The 12,010-nt window shown below is 50.3% G+C and overlaps 1 protein-coding gene across 5 annotated transcripts in view; it reads right to left on the minus strand.

The window, feature by feature from the left end:
* The window catches only part of NFIC (nuclear factor I C), a 133,723-nt gene extending 121,719 nt beyond the window's left edge, over positions 1 to 12,004 (minus strand). For all 5 annotated transcript variants that reach the window (XM_069086903.1, XM_069086901.1, XM_069086899.1 and 2 more), the window contains exon 1: positions 11,695 to 12,004. In XM_069086903.1, the coding sequence (XP_068943004.1) occupies positions 11,695 to 11,724 (30 nt within the window). In that variant the 5' untranslated portion in view covers positions 11,725 to 12,004. The remainder of the gene's footprint in view (positions 1 to 11,694) is intronic.
* Between the last annotated feature and the right edge of the window lie 6 nt (positions 12,005 to 12,010).

Below are 12,010 nucleotides of genomic sequence, written 5' to 3' on the forward strand. Positions count from 1 at the left end.
CTGGGCCCTCATACTCCCCTCGCCAACCTGGCCTCCCTAATTTGCCTTCCATTCTGCATAAATTTGCAGGCTTCATTCTAAACCAAATCATCAGAGGGGTTGAAAGGTTTGGACGGAGGGAGGAGTATAGGGGGAAGGGTAGAGAGCCCTTGTCCTTCTGCATATCAGAAGACTAATTCCCCCACTCACCAGTGTTTAGAGACCCGGGCAGAATCTGAACAGTGCTTAGAGAGCCGACTAGGAAGTGCTAATCCTGCCTCAGAGTCAGGCCTCTAAAGCCCTAGGGCCAGTATCTGGGTGTCTCAGACACACAGGTGGGGCCACCTTCCCACCCCTCCCTCCTCACCTCCTCGATCCCAGCCCCATCTCCTCTGGGGGTCAGTTCGAATTGGAACAAAGTGGCCCCTCCCTCCTCCTGCTTCTTCTCCTCCTCCACCCTTCCCCCCCTCCCCCCAGGCCCTAGCCTCCCTGGCAGCTGTGTTTGGCTCTGGCTGGGGAAATAAACCGCCTTCCAACCGGCTGGGCCAGGGGCGGATGTGGGACTGCAGTCCCGGGTCCCACCGTTCCAAGGTCAACAGCGTGGACTAGTTCTTCCCGAGTCTCAGCCCAGGATCCCTGGTTTCTGCCCTGGGCACGTCCCTGGATGATCTGGGGCTAGGAGCCTTTCTAGGACGGTGGCAAGTAGGACATCACTCATTCAACAAAGAGGTTAAAGTTAATGGTTTCCTAGACCTCAGCCTCAGTTTACTCATCTGTAAAATGAGGAAGGAATGTATCTGTACCATATACCCCGCAGGACTAATATGAGGAAAATATTTTGTAAACTGCAAAATGTCCTCCATACATTGAGTCAGACAGTCAAACAGCATTCATTAAGGACCTACTAGGTGCTGTTCTAAGCTCCTGGGATATAAAGGCCCAAGACTGTCTTTGCTTTCAGGGAGCTCAGAGAAACAACATGCAAACAACTATGTACCAACAAGATCTATCGAGAATGAATTGGAAGCAATCTCTGAGGAAAGGCACTGAGATTAAATAGGGCTGGGGAAAGCTTCTTGCAGAAGGTGGAAATTCAGCTGACACTTTAAGGAAGCCAGGGAAGTCAGGAAGTGGAGAGGAGGAATGAGAGCAGTCCAGGTAGCTAGGAGTTGTTACTATTTTCATCATTATTGGAACGAGGCTTACAGTTTGCAACGGACCAATGGGGTACCCTGGCAGCTAGGTGGCGCAGTGGGTAGAGCACCAAGCCTGGAGTCTGGAAGACTCATCTTCCTGAGTTCAAATCTGGCCTCAGACACTTACTAGCTGTATGACCCTGGGCAAGTCACTTAACCCTGTTTGCCTCAGTTTCCTCATCTGTAAAATGAGCTGGGGAAGGAAATGGTAAACCACTCCAGTATCTCTGCCAAGAAAACCCTAAATTAGTACACAAAGGGTTGGGCATGACTGAAAAACAACACAGGAGGTATCCAAATTCTTTGGAGGCTGGGAAGAGCCCAACTGATTCCAGCTCTCACATCTGGGGTTCTGTGTTTTCAAATCATTTTCTGCTATGACATTCTAGGATGATATGATTTCTCTGTGCCTCCCCATCCCCTAGGTTCAAGTCCCAAACTTCCAACTGTATCTCAAATTAAACATGGCCAAAACTGAATTTATTTTCTTTCCCCTTAAACTTATCCCTCTTCCTAACTTTCCTGTTTTTGACAAGGGTAATACCGGTCTTCTCCTCAAGTTGTAAACTTAGAAGAATATGACTAATATCCCTCCCAACCTACCAGCTTCCTGGCTTCTGACTTTTCCCTCATCTTCCTACCTACAAGGCAGGATGGGAAGCTGAAGATTCTGCCTTAATTCAAACCTGGAGGCCTAAGCAATGAGGCCCATCCCACTTCCAGCCTCAAGGCTGCTCCTCAGTGGGAATGAGAGACTGGATAGCTCACTGAAGTCACTGCTTCTGCTGGTATCTCCTTCAAGAACTTGGGCAGGTTGGATTGTTAAATTAGGCACTTTGATATACAGAAGATGGCCATTCATTTACTAGTTAACAATGGCAACCTGTTCTACCTTCACACAGGATTTCATTCCCTCTACAAAAGATTTTGTTTTCAAAGAGATACATCCTTTCTCAAAGAGTTTCCTTCTTTTTGCAAAGGAAACCATTCTATTTCATAGGACTTTATCCCCTCTGCAAAGGATTCTCAAAGGGGTACTGCCATTCTGTACTCTCAAATACAGCCATTCTCAAAGGATTCCATCTTTCCTCACAAGATCCCACCATATCCAAAACAGATTCTAGCCAGCCTCTCAATAGATGTTTGTTGTTGAACTGAATTGGTTCCACCCTCTCTCCAAGGACTTCCATTCCCTCTGTTTAGCACAGATCAAGTCTGGTCTCCTCTCAGTCTCTCCAACCCAAAGGGTGGGGAATAGAGAGTTGGGGGTGGAGCCCTTGGATAGACCTTAGGGTAGAATAAGTCATAAGGGGGAAGGAAACTCTTACCACAGCAAGGTGGAGTAAGGTGATGCCAGCAGTCTGGGCTTCCAAAGTACAATGCCACCCCCAAACCCTGCACTTCTGAGAGATGGGCTCCTAGAACAGTAGCATCAGAGGAAGGAGGAGAGTTGGGGACTGTCCCCACCCCTAGTTTTCCCCACAATCATTGAAATGGGAATCATTAGGAAAGCCCAGGCATAGGTCTGGCTCTTGACCCTGGGCAAGTCACTTCCCTCTTTAGGCCTCAGTTTCCTCATCTGTGAAATAAAGGGGTTAGACTAGATCATCTAGCTGGGCCCTCCCAACTGAGATTCTAGGATTGTGTGTGTATGTGTGTATATGTGTGCATGTTTTCAGTGGGTATATGTGTGAGTGTAGGTGTGTATGTGGGCCTTTGGTTTAGTATATGTGAGTGCATGTATGCAGGTCTGTCTGTGTGTAGGAGGGGGTTAATGTGTACATTTATATATGGGATTGGGTTAGGAGATATAAGTGTGAGTGCATGTGTATGTATGTATGAATGTGTATGTGTGTGTGTGTGTGTTGGAGGGGGGGTGATTAGTGTACATGTATGGATCCAGGAGAGCCTGCCAAACTGCCAGGTTCCCAGCCTCCACACGGAGGGAGTATCAGAGGAGAAGGTTAAAGGGAAGCAGCTTTTTGGATCTGTTGGATGCAAGGCAGGAGGCTCAGGGCTGCACGTGACCTGGGGTGGGTGATAGAGAACAGAATGCTGACTTGGCCAGAATGCCCACCATGATTTACTAGGTTAACACTGAGCATGGGCAGCAGCAGCAACACCACAGCCGGGCTCTGGGACTGTCCCTGCCTGGAAGGAGAAGCCCAGGACTGGCCCAGCCATGTTTCTACCTGCTCTGTAAGGGCACAAAGGCACTTAGATCCCCCAGAAAGCAATAGCATTATCTTCCTGATTGGAGGCCTGGATTTTCTCCCTATCGACCAAAACAAGTCTCTAGGAGTATAGGATAGATTTTCTCAGCCCTGCAATTAGCCATTTTTCCTGTTTCATAGTCCCAGACTGAATCATTCTTCTGCCCTGACCCTAGCCCTAGACTAGGCCCCCAATTCTGATCCCAGACTGAGCCTTGACCCTGATCTAACACTTAACCTCTAACTCCAACCCTAAATTGAAACCCTGACCACAGACTATGCCTTTACATAAGTACAGACCTTTGATCACCTTGATCAAGAGCCTGAGAGTGATTATCACTATTTAGGACCAAGGCAGCCCACCCCCTGGGTAGGAGAAAAAAAGGCTGCTACATTGTATCACAGTATCACAGTATCTAAGAGTTAGGAGAAACCTCCCAGGGTAACCAGGTCAATCCTATTGTCCAGTGCTGTTTAGGGGACTAAACTGGATGAAAATAAAGGGAAACCCATCCCCACTTTTCCGAAAAGGGAATCCTGGTGAGTATCCATGGACATAATGTCCTTCCCCTGCTCCCAAATTTTCCCTGTCAGAACCAGGATCCTAGGCTTGGAACACAGTATCCAGGGTTAAAAGGTGAAAGGTCTTATCTTTCTACATCACCCAGTGTCCAGTACTTGGTTTCTTTTCTAGGATCAAAAGAGAACTAAAGATCCTGGAATATCTTGTTCTTGACCTTGGGAAACTTGGAGGTGGGGGATGAAGATATTAAGGCATAGGAGGGGATGAGGGGAATTTGCAAGGGCAGTGGGGCTGAATTCTTTGGGATGGTGAGGAATAAGAAGTAACTGGTTTCCAGTTTACCACTAGCTTACAGTGTGACCTTATTGTTGTCGTCATCATTGGAATTAAGTCGTACAGTTTGCACGGGTCCTCAAACTCTTAGGAGGTTGGGGAGAAAGAATGAAAATTGCTCCTCTCTTGGGTAAATCATACTGTGTGTGAAATCACTGGATTTCAGTTTTGGGGATGGAGGTCAGAAAATAAAATAGGAGAAATCCACCTGGACTATATGGTATCCTTTCCAGTTTGGAGAGTCTCTAAGCCTGAGCCCATGCACATGGAGGCCTGAAACCTTGAAATCTCAGCGATGGAAAAGACCTTAGGAAAGTAGCTAATCTTAGCCGAAGCTGAGCAGGAACCCCCTTGATGACACCCACCACAAGGGGTTATCCAGCCTCTGCCTGAGGAACTCCAGGCTGCCTCCCAAGGCAGACCATTCCACTTTTGGAGAGCTCTAATTGTTAGGAAATTCTTTTTAATATCCAGCCAAAATCTGCCTCCCTGCAATTCCCCTCACTGGGGCCCAGCAGGACCAATTTAATCCCTCTTTCACATGACAACCCTTCAGACGAATGCAAACAGTGATGAGCTCCTCCTCAAAATCTTTCTTTTTCCAGACTAAACAGGACACAGAGTTTAGGGGAGGCTTACCCCTTTCCCCATTGAGTCACAGGTATAGATAGGAGAGACCAAGTTGGAGAATGGAAAGGGGAATGGGAAAAAGGTTCTAAAGTCATATGTAGTGGGAAATCACAGGATGGGATGGGAGGAGCTGCTAGGGCTGTCCCTAGCTGGCCACTCAGTGGGATCCTGGGGAAATCTAATGAGGGCAACCGACATCAAAGGCAGCCTGAGGTCTGGGGAAGGTATAGGCCTAACCTCCTGGAGGAGTTAAGGGATAGCAGCCTCAGGCATCAAGTAGGAGGTGGAGAAGGGAGCTACCTCCTCCCAGGCCTGAGTCTAGTGGGATGGGGCAGGGATGGGGGGGGGGCAGCTCTGTGTGTATGCATTATGAAGTTCCCCCAATTCATCAGAGGATGGCTGTCTGTGTGTGTAAGGGTGTTCCCCATCAATGTTAAGAGGCACCCACAGCTGAGGGAGCAGCCTCCCACTCTGGAAATCCAACCTGCCAGTGCTAGTTGGGAAGAATGAGTCCAAAGACGGTGCAACACGTCTCCTAGCCCTACTAAGCTTCATGAGGGCAGACACTGGGCCTTAGCTAAAATATATGCTTCCACAGCCCCACTCTTTCTTTCCACAAGAGGTGTCTAATAATTGAATGAATAAGAAAAGAGAAAAGGAAAGGGGAAAATGGAGGAAGGCAAAGAAAATGCTAAGAGCATGAGAGAGACACAAATTAAGTGCCTCCCCCCAGCATGTTAAAGGAGGGAAGGAAGCCATGCCACAGGGTAGCATGGTAAAAGAATGTTCCTGGAGGACAGGATACAAGAGAGATTGGTTCCCCTAATAATAATGAGGATGGTGTCAATGATGACGATGGTTAACATTTACACAGCACTTCAAGGTTTGAAAAGTATTTTACAAATAGTACCTCATTTTATCCCCACCACAACTCTGGAAGATAGGTGCTATTATAATTATTATTTCCACCTTACAGATGAGGAAACTGAAGCAAGCAAAGGTTCAATGATTTGCCTATTGTCCCCTAGCTAAGTATCTGAGGCAGGATTTGAATTCAGATATTCCTAAATCCAAGTCCAGCACTCTTACCCATTTTGCCATTTAGAGGTGGGGGGGTTGGCAAGAGGATGCTTCTTTGGTGGGAGAAAAGACTAATCTTCTAAGGGCTGAGAAAAAGAGAAAGTCTCTTTAATGGGATGAAGGAAAGGAGAATAAAAAAAAGAGGATCCCATCCTCCAGGGAGGCCTAACTAACCATCCTAGCTCCCACTTCTCCTTGGTATCATTCTGGGCCAGGGAAGCCAAGCAGGAAACTCTAGGCCAAGTCGGATTTGGACCCAAAGACAGAATAACGTGGCGGTCTTGGGTGGGTGGAGCAGTGGCTGGGCTGGGCAATGGGCTTGGCCCTAAGCCCTGGGCCCTAGACCCGGCCAGCTCCTTGCCTCGTCCCAGCCCAGGCCACGATTCATGGAAGTAATATAGCAGCTCTCCAAATAGTTCCTCTTAAGAGTAACAGTTTAAAAATAATGTTTGAGTCTGGTCAACTACAATTCCCAGAATCCTCAGGGACCTATGGCTAAAAGCCCTTAAGGAGATATATTCATCAGCCCCCTGATCTCAGGGCCCTGGCCCTCCCCCCCCCCCCACCTGGAGGAGGAACAGGGGGAGGAGAAGTGCCCTGGGGAAGCTGGCACAGACCTGATCGGGAAGTTGTGCCCAGCTCCTGCCTCTCTTACCTACAGAGCTTGCCAGCCTAACATTCCCCCCTCCCCAATCCTCCTTGGCGGCCTCTTCTCTCCCAAACATATCCGGGTTCAGGGATTGTATTAAAAGGGGATCTATTTTGGGTCGGGCACAGGTTTTAAAATTAGACCACACACCGAGCCCCAGGGAGAAGAAAGACAAGGGAAAATAGCTTCCGCTCAACTCAGCTCAGTTCCAGGTCGAAGAAAGGGCCCAGGCTCAGGAATCAACAGACCTGGGTTCTAGTCCAACCTCTCCTACTTGCTACCAATATGACTCCTTGCTCATTTGGGGAACTTCATTTTCCCCATCTGTAGAAATTGGTGGTGGGGTGGTCTCAGAAAGTTTCTTTCAGTTCTTTAACTTTTCTGGATCTGTTTCTTTAAGTGTAAAATGAAATGTTTGGACTAGGTGTATGTGTGTGGGGGGGAGAGGGTGTTCAGCAGGCTCTGGGAGCAATGCAAGGTCCCCTTATTGGTGACAGGAGAAAAGCTTCCTCAATAGAGTTGGAATTGGTGCTAGGACTTTCTCTTTTCCCTAATTGTATTCTAGTCCTTGGGTTCCTAAGTCAGTAGAAGAGGGACATCTGTCCCCTGTACCCCCCTCTTTCCCCTCCCTTGGCTCTTAGAGGCCCCAGATTCCAAATTCCACACATACACAATCACCCAGGGTGTGGTCCATGCCACAACAGCTGCTTGGAGCTAAGTTGAGGAAAGACCCCCTGGGCACTAATCCTAACAAGAGTCAGCGCAAAGATCTTGACCTCTAGGTCTCATCCATTGTCCTGACTCCTGGTGGGATGCCCTTGATTCAGCCTGGGTTGAAAGTGGGGGTAGGGATGAGGACCTCTTCCATCTCTAAAGGATTTCTGAACCCTCATCCCTAGGACATCCCAACCAATCTTTGGCCTGGCCTGGGGACAGATAGGGAAACCAAAGGATGACTTTAACCTAAGTTAAAAACATGGAGAGTGGTTAACTGGCAGAAACCCTGGGGCCTAACTCCTCATCTTGGACATTGCCTTGCCTTACTACCCTTGAGCAGAGCTGAGCTAAAACAGTGTTTCTTTCCTGAAACCCAGCTATGTTTAATTCCTCAGAATTCATCCCAACCTTATCTCATGAGCAAGTAGGAATGGCCAAACCCTATCTGAGGATTCCTGACAGCTCAACATGAACAGAGTACAGAACTCAGAAATCAATGAAGCCAACCCAATAATATAATACTAATAGTTAACATCTATATAGTGCAAACCATGTTCCAGGCACTGTAATAGGCATTTTACAATGATTGTCTCATTTGAGCCTCACAACCCTGGGAGGTAGTGCTATTATTAACCCCATTTTACAGAGGTGAAATTGGGGCAAACAGAGGTGAAGTGACTTGCCCAGGGTCACGCAAGAGACCTTGTATCTGAGGCTGGATTTGAACTCAGGTTTTCCTGACTCCAGGCCCAGAACTCTATCCGTGGTGCCACCTAGCTGCCTCATAACCTATTCATTTTACAAATAGATGAAATAGCAGAGGAAGAAATGACAGGATTAGAACTCAGACCTCTTGAAAGGCAAAGTAAGAGCAAGGATCTTCTCTCCAGTTAGTCTACCCAGATTTCCTTACTAGTATTCCTCCTCTCCATACCCATTACAATTATCACCCCCCCCATGTTTCCCATACTATCCACTCTGCCTAGCTCAGATGATCCTTCCCTCAGATAACCTAAGAAATTCCTTTTCCTTAGTTTCTCTTCCCCTAGAGGAATGCTGTAATGTTGACTACAGGAGGCAGGGTACCAGAGAAAAGCCTTCATCACAAAGATCCCAGGAACTTTGTTTTACCCTTCCTCACCTCCACCTAGCTTTCTAGCTTCAGCTTCTTACAGGATCAGCTCAATTCCTATGGAATCCCCCTCATGTTCTTGCTTTTTCCCTACTCAAATTATTTTGTAGTATATGTGGTATATTTGATCTATGTATACATTGAAGTCCCCTAGCAGAATGTAAGCTCTTTGAGGCCAGGTGCTGATTTTTGTTTTTCCTTGGTTTTGCTATGCCTTAAGGCTATATAGCAGGTGCTATATTATTAATTGTTGGGCTATATAGAATTGGATTCCTACCTCCAAACATCTTTCCACATCCATAGCCTGGTTTTATTCTTATAACCCCCTCAGGTGGAAAGTTAGGATCAGGATGGACATAATGAGCCCAATTTTGAAAGGAAATTCCCTCAAATTACATAATGAACTAGGGGATGGTACAGGATCAGAACCTGGGGCTCCTGACCCTCAGTCCAACTGTCTTTCCCATTTGCCACCCTTTTTGAGAAGGGATCTCAGAGTTCACCTAGTCCAGACTCTACCTGGGTAGAAATACAGTAAGAAACATCATAGTTCAACCTTTAATTGAAGTCCCTCAGTGATGGGGAATCATTTTATCTCTGAATCATGGAATCTAGAAGTTGGAAGGAACCTGAGAGGTCCCCAGTCCCACTCCAAGTAGCCCTTTCCACTTGGAGGGGGATTTCCTCTTCCCCCACGTACCCCAGTAGGCACAGGATTGCTAGGGTCATATAATGCATATTAGTGTGTCATTTTCCAACACTATACTTGAGAGTTACACACTTGGATCCATTATCTGCTCTTCTCACAACCCCATGAGGAGAAGGTATTTATTTGTAGCTGAGGAAACTGAGGCACAGAAAGGTCACCCTTTGAGTCAATGGTAGATCTGGGATTAGAAACCACGTCTCCTAATTCCCTGGGTTCTTTTTGCTACCCCCATAGTGATTAAGGGAAACTGGGCTGAGCACAGCTCTGGGAGTGAGAAGAAAAGAAGTGTTTAGTCTATTGCCCAGAGCAGAGAAGAGTGTGAAGTCCTAGATCTGGACCTCGGGGGTCTCTTGGCCTGCCTGGACAGGGGAAGCTGAGGGGCTTGGAGGAGAAAGGGAATATGTGTCAGATTTCAAATTAGGAAGTAGACAGATTAATGACTAATAGAGAGTTAGTGAGGCATACTATGAAGTATAGGTATATGTGGAGGACTGGACTTGGTCTGGACACTGCTCTCCTCTAGCAAAGTAGGGAAGACCTGCTTGGCCTGCTACTCTCCAGCTCATGGGGGTGAGGGATAAAGGAGGAGAAGAGAAGAGTGCCTGATGGGCACCTTTCCTGTGCCAGGCCCTCTGGCCCACTCCATGGGCCTTGAGGGTATTACACAATGTCTCCTCCTCCCATGTGGGGAGACCTAGGATCTGAGCCATAGAGGTGAAGGGAAGGAGAAGTGGACCCCTCACCCTGGCAGGAGTTCCTTCTGAACCTTTGGGAAGCAGATGGAGAGGAACTCAGAGAAGGGGATAATTCTGAGAATGCCATATATTTGCCCCCAATTTCCTTTCTAGTCTTTCATTTGAGCTTTCCTATATCCCTGGAAAGTCAGCAGGGCAGGAATGATTGTCCCCATTTTACAGCGGAGGAAAACTGAGACTCGAAGTGGGAAAATGACTTGCCCAAGGTCAATACAAAAGCAGAACAGGAATACAGATCTGTTCTCCACACTGGGCCGTATTTCCATTGCACCAGGGAGGAAACCCAGGTCAAGAAAGAATAGACACAGAGAACCAGTTGGGGGTGGGGTAGAGGGGGACCATAGGGCCTGAGTTCTCTGTCCTGCGACAAGGAGGTTCCCCCCCTTCCATTTGTAGGGAGAAGGGAAGAGGAATGACCACCCCTCACGTGAAGGGAGGGTGGGGGCAGATGGTGGTATGGTAAAGGGGTTGGGGGGGTGAGGGGGCTGGGAGCCAGAGCAGTCTAAGACTATGGAGGTGGGAGGGGGGGAGGAGGAAGGCAACCCAGCCTGGCTGCAGGGAGGGAGCGGGAAGCAGAGCCGCGGCCGCCGCCTCTGCAGTGCCTGCGGAAGCCCACGGCCCGGGACACCGCAGGGAGGGGGCCCAGCAAGCTGGCGAGACGCGGGGGAGCCCTGGCCACGGAAAACCAAGACTCTTTCAGGAGCGACGCACAAGTCACAGAAGCAGGGCCACTCGGGGGGGGAGGGAGGTAGCTCCAACTCTCCCGGAGGGTGGGCCGAGGGTCCCAGGAGGGAACGGGCGGCGCTGCAGGGGTTAACGGGCGCCGGCCGCCGGCCGCTGATCAATAATTGAAAATCCAGAATGGATGCGGGCGATAAGAAGCCGCGCTCGATCGAGGGGGAGGGGGAGGAGGCTAGGACCGAGAGCGCACAGGACCTCCCTCTCCCTCCCCCCGTCCCCCTTGGACACACACAGCAGCTGCCCCCCCCCCCCCCCCCCCCCCCCCGGGGGGGGGGGGGGCGGCCCCCCCCCCCTCAATCCTTTTGGGGAGGGTAAACGGCTGCGGGGTCCCCCCTCCCTCTCCCGCCCCCCGGCCCGGGGGGGGGGGGGGTGACTGCCCGCGCCCAGCTCTCTCGGCCCGGGCCCCCTTCCAAGGAGGGGGATGGGGGCTGCAGCGCGTTACCGGCGGAGAGAAGCAGAACGAACCCCCTCCCCCCGGTATAACGCGGCGCTCGGGAGCGCTCGGCCCCCAAACTTCGCGGCTCTGGAGCCGCTGCAACTTTGCGCACTCTGCCAAGGCGCCCAGCCCGCCTGCCCCCTCCCCTTCTCTTTCCCCCCCGCATTACTCCGCCGCCCCCATCCCCCAGCCTTTTCCCAGCGCACGTGCGCTGAGCCCCCCTCCTCCTCCCAAACCCCGCGCGCTCCCAGGCCCCCCGCGGGAGAGGGAGGGGGACCCCGCAGCCGTTTACCCTCCCCAAAAGGATTGAGAGGTCCCAGTTCAAACAGTGCCCCCAGTTCGGGCTGACAGTAAGGGAGCCCTCCCAGAGGACTCCCCCCCTCCCTTATTTAACCTGGCCCCGGAAAATCGAGGCCCTAGGGTGGGGGGGGGGGGGGGGGGAGCTGGCAGCCGTGGCCCCGGCAGCCGCAGGAGACGACGAAATCCCGCCTTTTTGTGTGTGTGTGTGTTTTTCTCGCCCCTTCTCCCTGCAACTGGAAAACTATTTTTGCAGGGACGAGGTAGAGGAAGGGGGAGGGGGGCCAAGTCGGGACTGCCTTACCTGGGTCAGGCACAGCGGGGACGAATACATGCCGAGCGGGCCTGGGAGGCTCCCGGGTTCGCAGGGGAGAAAACACGGCGGCTCCAAAGTTACTGAGTCATATGTTCACCCCCCACCCCCCACCCCGCCTCTGTCTCGCTCCCCGTCTCTGTCCTTCTCTGGATCTCTGGGTCTCTTCTCTTTGTCTCTCTCCTCTTGCTGTCTCTCTTCTCTCCCTGTCTCTGTCTCTTCTCTGTCTCCCTCTCCTCTCTCTCTCTCCTTCTCCTCCACCTCCTCTCTCTCTCTCTCTCTCTCTCTCTCTCTCTCTCTCTCTCTC

This window comes from Petaurus breviceps, unplaced genomic scaffold (assembly GCF_028583685.1).
Source record: "Petaurus breviceps papuanus isolate PSGF00001 unplaced genomic scaffold, PetGlider_PUasm1.0 180, whole genome shotgun sequence".
NCBI lineage: Eukaryota > Metazoa > Chordata > Mammalia > Diprotodontia > Petauridae > Petaurus > Petaurus breviceps.